General features: G+C 43.2%; 1 protein-coding gene across 3 annotated transcripts in view; it reads right to left on the bottom strand.

Annotated features, from left to right (window-relative positions):
* Positions 1 to 2027: 2027 nt before the first annotated feature.
* The window catches only part of CNKSR3 (CNKSR family member 3), a 101121-nt gene continuing 84555 nt past the window's right edge, over positions 2028 to 18593 (bottom strand). The window contains exons 8-14 of one of the 3 annotated variants that reach the window (XM_060029738.2): positions 16129 to 16197; positions 15741 to 15887; positions 10328 to 10452; positions 7197 to 7402; positions 6621 to 6710; positions 4942 to 4974; positions 2028 to 3717 (exon numbers count right to left, since the gene is read on the bottom strand). In XM_060029738.2, the coding sequence (XP_059885721.1) occupies positions 3419 to 3717; positions 4942 to 4974; positions 6621 to 6710; positions 7197 to 7402; positions 10328 to 10452; positions 15741 to 15887; positions 16129 to 16197 (969 nt within the window). In that variant the 3' untranslated portion in view covers positions 2028 to 3418. The remainder of the gene's footprint in view (positions 3718 to 4941; positions 4975 to 6620; positions 6711 to 7196; positions 7403 to 10327; positions 10453 to 15740; positions 15888 to 16128; positions 16198 to 18593) is intronic. The other 2 variants (XM_060029735.2, XM_060029736.2) reach the window with 2 other exon arrangements.

The raw sequence follows: 18593 nt of genomic DNA, 5'->3' as shown, positions 1-18593 counted from the left end.
CAATTCCACTCCTGTGTATACATCCAAAAAAACCATAAACACTAATTGAAAAAGATACAAGCACCCCAATGTTCATAACATTATTTACAATTGTCAAGGTATAGAAGCAACCTAGGCGTCCATCAACAGATGAATGGACAAAGAAGATGTGCAATACATACACACACACACACACACACACACACACACACACACACACACACATATATATATGGAATACTATTCAGCCATAAAAAAGAATGACATTTTGTTATTTGTGCCCACATGGATGGACCTGGAGGGCTTTATGCTAAGTGAAATAAGTCAGACAGAGAAAGACAAATACTGTATGATATCATGTATATGTTGAATCTAAAAAAATACAACCAGTGAATAAAGCAAAAAAGAAGCAGACTCACAGATATAGAGAAGAAACTAGTAGTTATCAGTGGGGAGAGGGAAAGGAGAAGGGGCAGGATAGGGGTAGAGGAAAAAAAGGATTATTATGGGATTATATGAAATCACGTGTGTGAAACTTTTAAAAATTGTAAAGCGCTATAGAATTTAAAGAATTGTTCGTTCAATTAAAAAAAAAAGAATTGGCCCCATTTTAGAAAATTGCATTGCTGACATCAATCCCATTTCTGATGTTGAGTTGCCAGCACAGCAGGCCTGTGTAGCTGCCACAGGCCTGGTGATTTCATGTACAGATGCAAGTGTGTGCTTTGTTACATGATTTCATACATCTTGTAATGTAATCATGCTAGAGCATTTACATATTAAAATAATGATTTCATTACAAAATATTTATATGTGTATATTTGTTTATATTCAGTTAGGACATTATATTGATGGGGATGTATAGAGGTCAGTTATAGTACCTATTTCATTTTGGAACAGCAAATAGGGATGATGCTCTTATGTATGTAAGAAGGTTTTATCATCCATGAATTTCATTTGATGACTGTAGTGATATTATAAAATATTTACTATACAAAAGGGTTAGTGTTGAGTTGGGTCTGGTAGTAATCAAAAATCACTGTTTTAAAGGATCATGTCAAAAAGTGTCATTCTACATCTTCATATGTTCACACATGTCTACCATTAAACCTGGATTAATACTGAGGCCAGCAGTTTCCATTAATTTCTAAGAAATTAGTATTAAACTATTAATTATATATGTCGACAGTAAAGATACATAGAAACTTCTTTAAGCAGCAATCTATTTCTCAAACACATTTCAGGAGAAAATCCCAAATAAAAATAAAAATGAAGTGGTGGAGGCTGACTGAAGGTAGAGAACCCAGAAACTTCTGTGGCCTCCCCTTAGGACTTCAGGGAACAGTCTGAGAAACACTGATTGGGCACAGTTACTGTACTTGAGTTGGGCACTGAAAATTCATCTGAGGATGGTCATTTGATCACAAAGGACATTTACTCCACAGAAAAGGGGCTGACCTCCAGCTAAGACCTCCAAAACCACTAAACTCATTACTCAGGGGATCTGAGAGTGATGTGAGAGGACGAGTGAGAGGAAGAGTTGCCACCCCATTTTCTGGGCCACGCTAACAGTCAAAGGGCGAGGGCTGGCTCTCCCCCGCTTTCCATAGTCCCTTCTAGTCATCAGTGCCCTGTTACCAGACTTCCCCGCCACTGCTCTGCCCTTATACTGTATTGTCAAGCACCCAATGAATCACGCATTCCAAGCCTCTTCTCTCCTCCACTGGCCAAACCCCTTTTCATTCCCCATGAAACAACTATATCTTCACTGCAGTTCCCTTGGGGGTTGGTTGACAGGAAAACAGCCTGACTGAATTCATTCACACTAATATGCGAGCGGTTGCCAGCTCCCTTAACCCCACCAGAGGCTTTTTTTTTTTTTTAATATTTTGCCCGCAACGCGCAGCACGTGGGATCTTTGTTCCCCGACCAAAGATTGAACCTGCACCCCCTACGTTGGAAGCATGGAGTCTTAACCACCGGACCGCCTGGGAAGTCCCACCAGAGGCATTTTAAAAGGAAGATGTTAACTCCAAGCAATCTCCAATTTCAGGCAGTTCAGCAAAGTAGACATTTCAAGGGGTGAGGGGAAGATATTTTTGAATAGGAGATACCAGCTTTGCCCAGAGATATAGCTCAGAAAATTCTCCAAATGTAATTTTACTTTACACACGGTCCCTCAACGCCCCCATTTCTAATCCATAAAATCCTAAAAATGGTTGGGAGGGTTTATTTTGTTTTTTTAACAATAGTGCCCACAGTGGCAACAGCCAAGGTGGTCACTGGTAAACCTGAAAACATTTTGAACACTTTTTTCGTTAGCTTCATGTAGGACACAAAACAGAAATATATCAATTACATGTGACTAAGAGTAAGAAAAATATACAACTATATTTAAAACACTTAAATTAACAAGATAGTACTTTTCCATTCTAGCAAAATATCATACATTCAGTTTAAACAAGAGTTAATATCCAGACACACTTTTCCAAAATACCTGATGCTAGTTGAAAATGAGTGACCGTGAGATTTTCCAAGAGATTTCTAATTAGCAAAATGTGTACAGTTTTGAAGAACTGTCCATTCTTTTCTAGAAGATAGTCATTGAACAGGTCAAAGTGCAAACTGATGTCTCTCTCATAAACCTAAGTATGGTTGTTTCATTTTTCTCAATGATACTTTGGCTGTCAGCAAATCTTATAGCTTCTTTTCCCTTAAAGACAATAATATACAACACCCTTCACAAATAACCATAAACGTCTTTGTGTGTAGTAAGCCCTATCTAAACCTTTTCACGTGCTTCTGTATTAACTGACTTACACTGAGACTGTTATGAAAAGGGCATTAACTAAGTGTAACTGGCCTACACTCAAACCTCTGCTCTGAAAGAGCATCAGATGCTTCCCACGTGTTATTTCAAAGTCAAAGCTGCTACACTTACACATGTGGCATGGAGCTTGAAAGATCAAAACAAAACTGTGTTCTCCACTGGCTTTTTCAGGTGAAGAGGTTGGACCAAAAACCAACACATCTGTGTGACACTGGCCACCAACTGTAGTCCCACCCCCCTAAAAAGAACAATGGCCCAGATACTCATAACGACGATAACATTCCTGGCCAAGGCTGTGGTTTAGGGAGTGTGTCTCCGTGTTCTGACTCTCAAGGAAGCAAAAAGAAAAAGCGGACTCTCCCCATTTCCCTCCTTTGGCCTCCATAAGCCAGCATCTAAGATTCTCTGGATTTGTTCCCATCCAATGATTTCAAAATTCCAAGTGCAGTATACAACTTAAAAAAAAAAAAAAGAAGAAGAAAAAAGAAAACCCACGAAATCGCATAAGGTCGCTGCATAATACTGTGGATGAAAATCAAAACAAGTTGCTGATTGAGGACGCAAGGCACTTGGTAGCAGGAGACGGGGAGGGTCCCGGGAACGCAGGGCTCAGTGAGTCAACAGTTTCAGGCGAGTAAACCAGCTGACCAGCAGGGACGGTTCTGGAGAAGAGGACTTGGCTGCCGAGGAGCTGGCTTTCTTTTTGGTCCCTTCCTCCGAGAATGGAATCGTGGCGCTGCTGTGGAGATCTGAGCTGATGTAGCACCTGCTGCCTCGGATGTAGTCTGCACCTCGGACCAGCTGCCTCTCGGCCGTGGGCCTTGAGAAACGGTATGGGGGGGATGACCTTTCTTCGATGATCGGAGAGATCCGCTCATTACTGAAATACCGGCAAAGGCCGTCCTCACCTGTTTTCAGACAAAGTCCACAAGTAGTCCGTTAAAATACCCGTCCTCTGCATGGCGCTGCCTCTGAAGGTGGCAGCACACCCTGCCCTCCTCCCAGGGATGGGCTACCAGGCCCCCCAGGCGGCCAGGCTCACACCACTGGGTGCTGAGAAAGCAGAAACGGAAGAGGTAGGTGCACACTTTAGGCTGCTTTTCCACCTGAGAGGTAACACAGGGGCAGAGCAGAATCAAAGGGCCCGCACTTCTTCTTTTTTTTTTTTTTTTTTGCGGTACGCGGGCCTCTCACTGCTGTGGCCTCTCCCGTTGCGGAGCACAGGCTCCGGACGCGCAGGCTCAGCGGCCATGGCTCACGGGCCCAGCCGCTCTGCGGCACGTGGGATCTTCCCAGACCAGGGCACGAACCCGTGTCCCCTGCATCGGCAGGCGGACTCTCAACCACTGTGCCACCAGGGAAGCCCTTTTTTTTTTTCCCCGCACTTCTTAATCAGTGTAGAATTTTCATGATTTCACTTGAAATCAAAAAACCAAAGAGAAAATCTTATAATTCTATCAGTCCTTCCGCATCTGTCCCTGCTCAATGCCTGCAGCCCAGAGCACGTGCCCCTGGAACGGTGGTTCTTCTTCCGAGCATCCCTAAGGAGCATTCAGGAGGTGGGATGCCTTTGGGTATCACTCTGAATGCAGGGCAGGCACTCTCCACCTTTAATGGATGGGGTTCAAAGATTTTAATGCTCTGCAAGGCTTGGGACATTTCTGGAGAAGGAAGAATGACCCCACCCTAAAAGCCAGTAGACCCCCTGGGATGGGGGCAGGGGGGTAAGAAACTGAATAGAAACATAAAATGCAAGGCACCCTGGCAACATGTAGCATTCTTTTGACTCAGAAATTCCACTTTTAAAAACGGATGAAGAACTACGTACAAGATGCTTATTGAAGCAATATTAACAATTGGGGGGGAAAACACAGATAACCTAAAGGCTCAACCACAGCAGACTGAATGGAGAGGTGCTATTGCCAGAAGATGGATTGCTAATGCAGCTGCTACCAAAAATGCACCTGTTAACGCTCCCCTTTCATAGTATTACTGAATAGCTATCTATTCCATTTTGCGCATTTTTCTAAGCGTATAATACGTAAATATAGGAACAACTAGAAGATACACAAAACATTCAGAGTGATTATTTCTAGGTCGGGGAAGCAGATTACAGATTAGTTTTCTCGTACCTTCTAGAGGTTTTCCAACAATTTGTTTTGTTTCTGTAATCAAAGGGGAAAAGTTACGTTAAAAAGTGCCCACTGTCAAAAAGCCACATTTTGTAGGAGTCTATTTATATGAAATGCCTTGAAAAAGTAAATCCAGAGACAGAAAGTAGATTTTCAGGGCTTCCCTGGTGGCTCAGTAGTTAAGAATCCGCCTGCCAATGCAGGGGACGTGGGTTTGAGCCCTGGTCCAGGAAGATCCCACATCCCACATGCCGCAAAGCAACTAAGCCTGTGTGCCACAACGACTGAACCCACGTGCCACAACTCCTGAAGCCCACGTGCCTAGAGCCCGCGCTCCGCGACAAGAGAAGCCACCAAAATGAGAAGCCTGCGCACTGCAACGAAGACCCAACGCAGCCAAAAATAAATACATTTAAAAAAGAAAAAAAAAGATGACTATGAAAGTTAAAAAAAAAAAAAAAAGAAAGTAGATTTTTGGTTGCCAGGAACTGAAGGAGGAGGGAATGAGGAATGACTGCTTACAGGCATTTTTTGTTGAAGTGATAGAATATTCTGGAATTAGCACAACTCTATGAATATACTAAAACCCACTGAATCGTACATTTTAACAGGGTGAGCTTTATGGTATGCGAGTTGTCTCTCAAAAAAGCTGTTATTTTTTTTAATTGCCCTTTATGCAGGTACCTTTCTTTCTAAAATGATAACACCAGAAAAAATGTAGAAGGTGGGATGGAGGTCAAGTATCTTTCCATTTTCCTGACCTCACACTCCCCACCCCTACACCCCATATCTCAACCTTAAACGAAATAAAAGTCTAAATCGGGGACTTCAAATGCTAAAAAGAATGGCAAAGAAGATGTGGACATTTCTCAATCTAAACAAAGAACTGCCCTGCCCCCTGCTGTCTGCTCCACAGATTTTCTTGTCAACTAAGGGTATCTTGGACCTTAGAAGGCAACTTCTCCCTTTTCCAATTTAGTGTAATCCAGGTGATTTGGGTACTTAGGTGACAAACTTTACCAAGTCGCAGGGAGAAGTCAGGGGTTGATCACTTTGGAAGTTAGGCCTCCAGAACTTTTCTCTTCTTCCTTTTACAATCTAAGGCCTACTGTTCTCTAACTTTTCACCAGCTCTTTGTTTCAGTGCCACAAAAGCAATGTTACGATGTCCTGACAATTGAATGTAATCTGGCCAAAAATAAGACTATAAACATTTTCCTCAAAAGACCAGTGCTATCACCTGTAACTTTGATTACAGGGTAAATTAAACACAAGTTTCTTTTCCAATAGTAGTTACTCTCTAGCTCAAGAAGGATTGGGGGAGAAAAACACCCATGTCTGTTGGTCAAAAATCAAACAGGTTCCAATAATAATAGTCATAAAATTGACGATGAGATTGTTTAACGAATAGTGTATTTCTATGTGTTTAGAAATTGGACCATCAGTGTCTACAGCCTTTTTAAAGCACACAATACTGTTTAGGAGATTTACAATCACTACCTAGGAATATGTATTTCTGCCATTCTACACACAGATAGGACCTTAGAGGCCTTCAGCAACCCCTGATTTTGCAGATGAGAAGATGATTTTATGGTCATTAGAGCACAAAAGGGCTGAAACGAGGGTCTGGGTTTTGGACTCCAGGTTCGGTGTTTTTCAGTTTGCTTAAATTAAACTTACTTTTCCTCCCATGACTTCGAGGTCTAGCAAAAGGGTCCACAATCCCCATCCAGCTCGCATCCGCAGGCATGGACAAAGGCCGGGGCTTGCCTTCAGAGGGAGGGGAAGGAAAAGGAAAAGCCGACAGAGTTTTTGGACTTTAGAGAATCCTTCCCTTTATTTAGAACTAGACCCTCCCCCACCCTGACATCACACTCACTTCAGCATAAGCAAAATAACACAGTTTAAAAATAAGAAAAGTATTTTAAAGCACTGTATTTCCACAGCAAACCATTAGGACAGAGGCATGCTGAACTTGCGTCTGTGGGTCCACGGAGCAAAGCGGCTCCAAGTTAAAATGCAGGCACTGGAAGTTGGAACTGTAACATGATCTCACCCCGCTGGGCTTGCATGCCAGGCAGTGTAATGACTCAACAAGCCTTAGCTTTAGAAAGATGAACAAAGGTCTCATACTTAGAATTTCATTGAGGTTTATGTTTTCCTTGGATTACCCTTCAAGTCTGCCGAATTCATCCAACAGTTCCAAATAAGGAAGGGGGAGGGGAAGAGAAACAAAACAAACACTCAGCAACGTACCATAGGATGGTGTTTTCTCTCTCATTTTTGTGGGCAGAATATTGGTTTCCACGGAATACCCTGGCAACTGATCGGAATCAGCGATGGTAAATCTCCGTCTCCGGCTTTCCTGGTCCAGGAAGGAATTGGGGGACTCAGAACCCTTAGGGCCAGGCTGTGGCTGTTTACATTTACTGAATCCGTAAACGGAACTCCCATTCTCTTCCCTGCAAGATAGAGGGCAATAATTACGTTGCTTACGAAGATCCTCTCACACTGAAGAATTATAGGATACATTCTGCTTCTAGCGCACGGAAGAAAACAAATCCTCCTCTCCCTGTGGAGGAAAAAGCAACACTTTTTCAATCACAGTTGCTTCTCAAATACACAGAGATCCTATTAAATAAGAGTAAATACGATGATCCTACTAAATAAGAGAAAATGAGATTTTTTTTCATAGTTGTTTAAGGGATACACATATATCTTGAAGAGCTAGCTCTGGTTTTCCTGTACATCTGTCCTAGAGTTGAATCTCCTCCTTACTACAGACACCACAAGTGAAGGTATGATCTATTGAACCTTTTTTCTCATGCCAGGAGTAGTCTCTTTGCCAAGATCCAGCAAAGAAGACACTTGATGTGCGATGGCAGTTGTCAGGTTTGGAAATGATGTCAAAGATTACAAAGGGGCCTTTAGAGCGGCCAATGGAAAGTGTCTATTTTCTAAACAAAGTACAGAAACCAGCAAAAATTGGACCGCTGCTTGCAACTTCGTTCTTTCTAAATGTCAGCTTATAATAAAACTTAAAATTAATTTTAGTTGAGTCCAGATTACCAGCTGGTTAAATTTTCGGCACTGAGTAAATTCCATTAGGGGCTCATTGCAAAACTACTCGATAAACCCAGAATCCACTGAGTTCAAAAACAGTCTAAGGAACAGCCTTGCCTATTGGTGTTCCCAGTGAGCCTGCTGCCTGCATACCCTTTCCCCACCACGAATCTATCTCCTTCTATACTTTTAAACCCGGCATATAACTTCCCCATTCACAAAGCTTTCATGACTCACCACTTGTTCTCTGTGACCATTTGCACATTTCATTCCTAATAAAATATGCTTCAGTGACTTCCCTGGTGGTCCAGTGGTAAAGAACCCACCTTCCGATGCAGGGGATGCGGGTTCGACCCCTGGTCAGGGAACTAAGATCTCACATGCCGCGGGGCAACTAAGCCCCCGCGCCGCAACTACTGAGCTCGCGCGCCTCGACTAGAGAGGCTGCGTGCTGCGAACTACAGAGTCCACATGCTCTGGAGCCTGTGCGCCACGACTAGTGAGAGAAAACCCGCACGCCACAACTAGAGAGAAGCCCGCGTTGCAACGAAAGATCCCGCATGCTTCAACGAAGATCCCGCGTGCCACAGATCCACTAAGACCCGACACAGCCAAAACTAAATAAGTGAATAACAAATTTTTAAAAAATAAAATAAAATATCCTTCATTAATGGTGTGCGTGTGCCCATGTGTTTCCCCCAGTAGAATCAAAGCACCAGATCCCTTTCACTTTTACTACGTACGTACCCTTCTTCTTACCACAGCTCCTGTGACTCCTCACTGAGACCCAGACAAGAATATTCAGGATTAGGGGGGTCGGGGCCATCCTCCCTACAGCCTACAGTTTCTGATAGAACAGTCCACACACTGGTTTGTTCTATCAGTGAAACCCTCTGCTCTCTATGTGCAAAAGCAACAACTCCTTGTAATTTTAAACACAATTTAGATCTCGTGACCACAGGACTCTGGTCTGTGAATACAGGGAAGAGCCTGGTCTACCAACCAGAAAGCCCCTGATCACTGCAGCCACTGCTCTACCTGCTATAATAACTTCTGGGCAAACCAAGACTCAAGGAAGAGGAAAATGACATTAAGTTTTCTTTGTGCCCAGGAAAGAAACACAGCAGAAGCGAAGAGCACAGCTTAAAACAAAAACAAACAAATGAAAAAGTCCACCCTGAAGTGAAAAAGCACTGTAAGTTCAGTCCAAACTGTGTCTTATGAACTATTACAGCATGATTAAGTATTTCTCAATTTATTCTTGAACAGTTGACTAAGATATTGGCAGTTCTCTGGGGGCAAGGACTACATCTGTTTTGCATAAGATGGTAAATCAGGCCCAACTCTCAGTAAATGTATGTTTCGTAAATGAGCCAGATTCTCTCCTTTTACCAGCATATGTAAATATGTAAGATGATATAAATAAGCCTAGATATTCATACCTTAATCATCCCCTATATAACATCTAGCATAACCGTCCTCATTTTACCATAAACATTTAAGATAGCCATTAAGAAAGTAATGATCTTGAAGAATTTATAATAGACACACACACACACACACACACACAAACACACGTGGCCCTGAAAATACAGCCCATCCACACCTATTTTCACATTTTTTAAGTCCTACGGAGAACACATCCCTCTCAGCAAAATAAAACTGTAACTTTAATCAATCTCACAGAAATATTTATTATCTTCTGCCCCAGAGATAAATGTACCATGTAGTTAATGAAACTTCGATGCCCAGCGAAGAATTAAAACAATGCAGTCCCCGAGAGCACATGCTTTAATCAGCCCCCTCCCCGTCATACTGGCTGGCTTCAAGGCCCATAAAACTAGATCTGTTCCTACACTTCCCCCTAAAGGATCACACTTCCCCTACCCCCGGTTTCATTGAGATAATAATCGACATATAACACTGTATTCATTTCAGAGGTACAACGTAATGATTTACGTATGTACGGCAAAACAATCATCGCATGTGGTTACCAATTCTTGCTTTCCTGGGATGAGCACTTTTGAGATCTACTCCCTCCGCAACTTTGAAAGATACACAACATGGTTAACGACAGTCACCACGCTGTACATTACACCCCCAGGACTTCGCCTGTAACTGGAAGTCTGTCCTTTTCGACCCCCTTCACCCATTCCCCAACGCCCACGCCCAGGGCGATACTTTTGGACGGTGGATTCAAGACTCATCCCCAACACACTGGAGTGTCAGCAGCGTCTCCTCTGGAGATACTTGTGGTCTTCACACCACCACTAGCACCTCCACGCAAGGAGACGTGCACACCACAGAAATGGGCACCGACATACCGGGGGGAGTAGGGAACGGTCGGTGGAGGAGGGATATAAAGATCCAGGATGGCTGGCTTCTCCTTCTTCAGTGAGGCATCCATCGTGCTGTCCGGGGACTGAGTGGTTGTGGGCGGAGGCGAGGTCTGAAAGGGAGTAAGTGTAAAAGCATGAACGTTACCTCGGAGATCGTTCTCCCCAAAACCAACACCAGCCCCTGGGTAAACAGGGGCCCAGGTCATTTGTGTGTCTGCAGCTACTGGAAACATCCAACGTGTATTCTGCTTTGAGACACTCAAAATGTACCGAGAGTTTTTTTGTTTTGTTTTTTTTAAAGTATGGTTGATTTACAATGTTGTGTTAGTTTCAGGTGTACAGCAAAGTGATACAGTTGTGTGTGTGTGTGTGTGTGTGTGTGTGTGTGTGTGTGTACACATATTCTTTTTCAGATGCTTTTCTATTAAAGGTTATTATAAGGTATTGAATACAGTTCCCTGTGCTATACAATAGGACCTTTTTATTTTATATATAGTAGTGTGTATCTGTTAATCCCAAACTCCTAATTTATCCCTCCCTCCCTCCCCACTTTGGTAACCGTAAGTTTGTTTTCTATGTCTCTGAGTCTCTTTCTGTTTTGTAAATAAGTTCATTTGTATCATTTTTTAGATTCCACGAATGAGTGGTACCATACGGTATTTGTCTCTGACTTACTTCACTTAGTATGATAATCTCTAGGTACTTCCATGTTGTTACAAATGGCATTATCTCATTCTTTTTTCTGGCTGAGTGGTATTCCGTTGTATATATTATATAAACCATTTACCAAGAGCTCTGAGAGCCTAGGTGCATAGTGCAAGAAAGGCAGAGGCCCAGGAGCCAGGTGTCAGGCAGGTTAGAATTCCAGCTCTGAGCAAATCACTTAAACTCCCAAGTCTTAGTTTTCTCCTCTGAAAAACAGCCATACTGACAGTGCCTCTCACGTAGGGCTGCAGTGAGGACAGAATGAGTTAGTTCACACTAATTACTAACAATGCTACCACTCACTAGGAGTATGGGCTCGGAATTCGGACTGCCTGGGTGCAATCTTGGTTATACCTCTGATTAGGTGTGTATCTTCCAGGCAAATCACTCAACCTCTCTGTGCCTCTTCTATAGAATGGGAATAAACAGGGACAAAGATAGTAGCAACACAGGGTAGCTGTGAGAATTAGGTAACGTAATACATGTAACGGGCTTAGCACAGGGCTCGTCGCATAGTAAGTACCCAACCTTATGCTGTCTAATTTAGTATTATACACACACACACAAGTTAATTTTTCAAATTTAAAATCCACACAGCTTTTAAAAAATATTTTAAAATCTTGTGCGAGACCTTCAATCCTATCTCTTCTACAATCTAACAGCAATGACTGGCCTTTTCTAGTTGGTAAAGGAACAGCAAGAAAGTGAGTCAGGGCACGAAGATGTTGGGTGAAGGCCAGTGGGAGGCAGCAAGTGAGGACAGTGCTAGACCCCGGGGAGTAATAAAAGGACACCTACGCCCCATCTAGCCCAGGTGGTGATGGATGGAAGACCCCCTATCTCCTGGAAGTGAGAGTGGGAATGGGAGTCTAAGGGTTGGGAGGACGGGAGTAGCCAGTGCTCACAGAAAGACAGCCCCATTTTGGGGAGAGATGCCGAGGCCCAGAGAAACAGTCTCCCAGAGCGTACACCACAGTCTGTCAACTCTCCGAACTATGTAATTGATCCACATCTCACTCTGACAATCTTGGACAATGTCTGAAAACATGGGGCCAGGACCCAGGCCCTCAACAAATAGAAACAGAAGAAAATTGGAGCATTTCCATAGAACAGGCATTTTCCGAAAACTCCAACACTGATGGTTACTTCTAAATAAATAACCCTCGTTTACCATGACTGTGGCCTAAAAACAGAGCGATGAACAGCTTTTCAGTGACAACATGAATGATGTTGACAAGAACTAAAGATGCTCCCTCCCAGCAGAGGTGGGCACCCAGGCATACAGACCCCTGAAGAATGACACACAGGGCAACAGCCAGGGCGGGGGCTAAGAAACTGTACGCAGTACTGGTCTACCAGAGTTCATGTTCTGAAAATATCCTGGACACATCACCAGATGCCTAATAGCTAAGCTGGAAAACGGGCTCTGCATTTTGACGGTTTTCCCTCCCTGGGTCAGAAGCAAAGCTAGGCGTCTCACGCCTTACCTTTACCTCTTCCCCCAAATTGCATAGTTAGTGGAACCGGGCAGGAAGGTAGACAAAACCAAAGAAAAAGGAAGCATGCCCTTTCTTAAGTGAGTTTCCATAGGTCAAGGAACTAACTCTAGCCTATACTTAGATATCATTTTCACTTCCCTTCTGAACACATCCACCTGAATTTTCCTGTCACTTCAAGCTCAGATGCCCAGAAGTGATGCCCAGAAGACCTGTCATCTCTGCCTCCCAGATGGCTCTTTCCTGACATTCTAACTTTTGTCACTGGTATTGCCACCCAGGTTCACTGCCACATTTCACATCTGCTTCTTCCTTGCCTTGCCTACCTTCCTCACCCCTACCCCAAAACCTCTGCTGTCAACATGAGTAATTAGGAGTGAGATTCAGAAATACCAAATACTTAGCTGAGGTCCCACAGCTAAGATGTGGCAGAGGTGGGATTTGAACTCAAGGAGTTCAGCTCCGGGGCCCCTTCCTGTCCACTACGCTGTGCTGCTTTGTGAGTCCTCTTGATGCTTCTTCCAAATGGCCTCTTGCATTAGTCTTTCCCTAGAATTGCCCCGTCCTAGCCTCGCCCGGAACAACATTACCCATCACCTACACGTGTAACAGCTCCCAACTGGTGTTTCTTGTGTGTAGGTAGTATCATGGGCTAAACTGTCTCCCCCAAACCCCGAGTAGCTCAGAATGTGACTGTACTTTGGAGATAGGATTTTTAAAGACATGTTTAATTTAAAATGAGGGGGCTTCCCTGGTGGCGCAGTGGTTGAGAGTCCGCCTGCCGATGCAGGGGACATGGGTTCGTGCCCCGGTCTGGGAAGATCCCACATGCCGCGGAGCGGCTAGGCCCGTGAGCCATGGCCGCTGAGCCTGCGCGTCCGGAGCCTGTGCTCCACAATGGGAGAGGCCACAACAGTGAGAGGCCCGCGAACCGCAAAATAAATAAATAAATAAATACAAATAAATAAATAAAATGAGGTCATGTGGGAATTCCCTGGTGGTCCAGTGGTTAAGACTCTGCACTTTCACTGCAGGGGGCGCAGGTTTGATCCCTAGGTCAGGCAACTAAGATCCCACATGCCACATGGCACGCATCCCCCCCAAAAAAATTAAATAAATAAAAATTTAAAAAATAATACGAGGTCTTATGGGTGGGCCTTAATCCAGTATGACTGGTGTCCCTATAAGAAGAGGAGAGGACACAGACACACAGAGGAAAGACAACGTGAAGACAGGGAGAAGACGGTCATCTGCAAGCCAAGGAGAGAGACCTTAGAAGAAGCTAACCTTGATCTGAGACTTCTAGCCTCCAGACTTTGGAAGGAATAAACTTTTGTTTCGGTCACCCAGTCGTTGGTACTTTGTTACAGTGGCCCTAGCAAACTGATGCAAATATTAGTGTAAAAATCAACTGTCAACCTGTTGACAAAAATTACCTGTGAGATGAAGCCCACACTCCTTAGCCTGGGACTCCATACCCACCCATCCAGCTCAGTCCACTGGTCCAGCTTTCTCTCCCACCCTCTGCCCCAAAGAGTCTGGTCTACTTATTCTTACAGGAGCGCTGTGGTGTCTACCCAGAGCCCTTGGTCAGTCAGTGAACCCGGCTGCTGTGTCTGTTGCTAAAAGCTCACGGCTGCCCCCTTCTCTGGAAAACTGCCCTCAGTGGACAGCTGCCACCCCTGAGTACAGCTACCAGTGCCCGTGCTGTGTGGTTACACCTGGGTAACAGGCCAAGACTAGACTTTACCTGAGACAGCATCTGCTGGCTTAGCCTCCTTATTCTGCCTCCCTCCCTCCCGGACAAGCTTTACCTAAAGCACAGGCACTAAATCGCTTTCACAAGAATGTCTGTCACACACTCTGCTTCTAGGAAACCTTGTCTGGGCACCGCCCTTCCCTGACGGCAGCACATCCTCAGTTGGTGGGCGTGTGTCTGAAGAACAGCGTTCCTCTCCTCCACCAAACAGCCTCCCATCTGCCTCCCAAATCCCACCTAGTTTTCCAGGCTCCAAAGGGCTCCCACCTCCTCAGGAGGAGGCTCCGTCACCTACCTGTCCATACCCACCGCCCCTTCTTCAGAACCTAACATTTACGCCTCTGCACCAAGGAGCTGACAGAGTTGCTGTGTGGCAAGCACTCCATCAACCATCAGTGAAGACCTCTTCGATGTTACTTAACACACTCTGAGAATCCCAAAACTATTGAAGGATGGTGCCCCTTATACTGAGCGATGCACACAGAAGCAGCTGGGGTGTGACTGATATGTTCCGTTGTTATCTAAAAAGTGAACTTAATTACGTGCCCCTTCCTGGCTCCACCCTCCACATCCTGGTCTTTACTTTTATGCGCCTCCACACCCCTAAGGTACACACATAGGCATACTTCCAGTGCTGTATGCATCACGAAGTGTCCAAATCGATGGCCTGAGACCACTGCTATTCCTTCCATTTGAAGATGTACAATAAAATCACAGAAAGTTACATATAAATGGCAAATCTCAATCTTATGAAAGGGCACTGAAATGTGATTGCTTTTCATTCATGATTTAGGAATTAAACACTAAGAACCGATGACATAAGGAAGAGGTTGCTCAGGGTGCATGGTCCAGCCAGGTGTAGGCAGTAAGGAGTGCACTGTGTGTAGAGAATTTAAATAATAAAACTCACTAAAGACCAGTGTGCTTTTTATTATCACCCAAGACTGCCGAATCTAAACAACGGAGCGATGCAGCTCCCCGCTGGGTGGCTGGTTCTCACAGCCTACACCCCTGCCTTTTTAAACCATGCTGAGGGCTCAACCCCACGCGGTCTCTCTAAGATCAGCGGTCAAACTGGATTCCTTTATGTGAGCACGTGTTTGCAACGAGAGAGGAAAAGGACCAGAAGGAACTTTCTGTAGTGCTGGCAGCCACTCTCCACCAAGTGGCTACCAAGCACTGAAATGTGGCCGCTGAGACCGAGGAACTGAAGCTTTCATTTTAATTGTTGAAATAGACACTGGTGGCTAGTGGCTGCCATACTGTTCAATGCAAATCCAGCACGGCTATTTTCATATAAGTAAGATTATAGGATAATTATCCTTGTACAAGTTCCTGAAACCAATCAAAGTGTAGTCTTTCTTTTTGGAGACAAATCGGATATTGGACATTGTTCTTGCGCCGATGTCAGAGGAAAGATTTCAACCAGTGATAGTACCTGGACCAGAGGCGGCTTCCATCGTAGGTTTTTCAGGGGGGCTGGAGTGAAGTTGAAGGAACTCGTGGGCCGCTTCTTAAGCAGTAACACAACTCCTGTAGGATTCTCTCTCAACTTTCTCACCAGATTTTTTAGCTGCCATCCCACCTTCAAGGAAAGAAAATGAGGAGAGCGCACTTGCTCATGAATAACGAAAACTCAAACCCCTACGAATTTATCTCAAGGAAATCAGCTATGAGCAAATAGGTAGACACAAATCTGTTCATCCTGGCACTGCTTAAAATTATGGAAAATTGGATATAAATTGAAACATTTTTAAATGCATGCAAAACGGTTTAAAAGTTCTAGAGGGGAATATGAAGTCGGAAGTCTCAATGAACAAACTCACCACAGTTTGCTGATTGACCTGAATCACTTCATCACCGGCGTGAATCTTCTGAGATCTGTCTGCAGGAGACTGTTAGAAAAAAACAGAGAGAGACCTGTCATATTTTTTAAACCTACTTCTTTCTGCTTCTATTTCTTCTCCCTTCTTTTTTCTACAGAAAACGAGCAATGGAAATATAATCTTCTCAGGAAACGTTACACAGTGTACTTGAGTTCCCTCAAAGTACACAGCCTGTAGAACTTGGCATTGGGTATTGGTGTTCTCTCTTCTATTAGCAGTTTGTTATAACAGATAATCTGTCAGTTGGAACAGCCAAGGTTCATCTAACCTATCGTGAAGAGTGGGACGCACTGTCCACATAATGGGCTGATCAAAGCCATTGGTTCATCTAAAATGAGACTTACCTACATCCCTATCAAAATTAATCTTGTAAAAGCCAACCAACTGCTTAACGTGGACCAACTGCTTAATGTGTAAAGATCATCATGTACCTCTGTCCTACCATTTCCTTTTAAGCAATTATTAAAACGAAATCTTACTTTTCCTTAAACTTGTTTTGCATGTTATCATAATGCTATTAACATAGAAAGACAGTGACAATAGAAAATATTTCTTTAGAGAAAATTTAAATGTTTGCATTTTCAGGTGGAATTCTAAGTGCATGTGTGGTCACAGTATCAAAACAAAGTCCAGGCTTTGTTTCTCTCAAATAGTAGTTTGCTACAAATTTGCAAATATTGATACCAATATATATACATCCACATATGTGTGTACAGACAGATAAATAGATGTAACCTGTCTGTCAAATATTTTCCCATAGTTTCTGGTTCACTGAATCAAACTAAACTCTTTATGTTTAAGGTGTTTCAGATGATTTTAAAAAATGGTTAGAAAAAATTCTGCCAACAACTTTTACCTAAGCCTAAGATATCATTAGGTTTATTTTATGGAGTTTTGAGAACACTGAGATTCAGTGTTAAATAACTTACTATGTGTCCAGTGTTATGGACACATAGTAAGTGAAAGATGCAGAATGTAATTTTATGCTTGTTATGTGGTTTTTAAAATTAAAATAGTACCTTAAAACTTTTCCCCTGACAAATTATATGTTGAAGTGATTATTTCATCTTAAAAGGAATCTGTGCCATAATTTCATCTCAAATTTTTTTCTCTCACTAATATATTTTTCAGACGTAAACACTTTGGCATTTAGTTGTACATGAAATTTGAAAAGTATTTTAGAATAAGAGTAATGTCTAATCCTTCCTAGAAGTATAAGTTTATTATTATTATTTAATTGCAAAAACAACAAATGCATGGGATAAAATAAAACAGAACTATGTAAAAAAAGATATTTCCTATGATCAAAAGAGAAAGAAAGGATCAAACTTTAATTTCAAATTATAATCAAATGTTATCTAAGTCAGAGTGTTTTATTTTGTGACTTACATAGCTGACTGAATCTTCAATTTACAACCATCCTTTAAAAATAGCATCTTTGAACACAGTGATGGGGACAGCAACTAAACTCAAGACACCCTTGCTGAATTTTCTCACTCAGCTGTTGTGGTAGGCTCAACAAAGAAATGAGCAAGTTAAAAAAAAAAAAAAGAGAGAGGGAAAAAAAAAGAAAGGAAATGAGCAAGTAGTGTTAAACTGTAGAAACAGTCTCTTTGATTTACCTAGGGCCAACGTAAGGCATAGGTAACTGTAACAGTTATTTTTGAAAGCATTTAACCTGCTACCATAACAACCAGCAGTGCCTCACCTGAGAGACTAGTATCGTGGGTACCACAGGGAGATGGCTTGTCTCAAATCTCTTTCTGCTGAAGCACTTCTTAAACAAATGAATGTATCAAAGCTCCTTTTTGCCCCTGGTGTCAGACGCCTAACCCATGGTTACAGATCAACTTTAGTAAGTCGGATCGTAATCAGTCCAGTCCAGTTAATCTTCCTGGGCTGGAGATTCTTCTAAGGTAGCTTCACTTTCTAAAAGATGGCCCTGAGGCCAGGAAGTCCCTGTTTATAGATATGCAATCTAAAAAACAAGCCCCGGTGTCCTGAACTGACTTCCCTTCCTAAGGATCCTCTCCCATTCATTTCTCAAATATCCTACCAAGTGATTAAGAGTTGTGCTTGGCAGAACACTGGTAAAGAGAGAGCCTGATAACCAAAATTCTCCCTAGGGCAGTAGCTCTTGCCTATCTTCACCATGTGCCGGACTACTGAAAAATGATGCTTGTTCTGGTTTGCTGCAGAAGAGTGATGACCTGGAGAAGAGTGCATCCATTCTTCAGAGGCTCACCTACTTCCCAACTCATTTTGGGGGTGGGGGATAGGAGTACGGATGAGGTCCTATCAAGACGTCTGCCAAGGTCTTGAACAACATCAAAAAAGAAGATAGAGAATCACTAGATCTTGTTAGTCTCACCTTGGAATGATCCTGGCTGCTCAGGTAACCTCCA

Source organism: Delphinus delphis, chromosome 14, assembly GCF_949987515.2.
Source record: "Delphinus delphis chromosome 14, mDelDel1.2, whole genome shotgun sequence".
NCBI classification, from domain to species: Eukaryota; Metazoa; Chordata; class Mammalia; order Artiodactyla; family Delphinidae; genus Delphinus; species Delphinus delphis.
The sequence above is the reverse complement of the archived record's forward strand: the minus strand, read 5'-3'. Positions and strand labels throughout refer to the sequence as shown.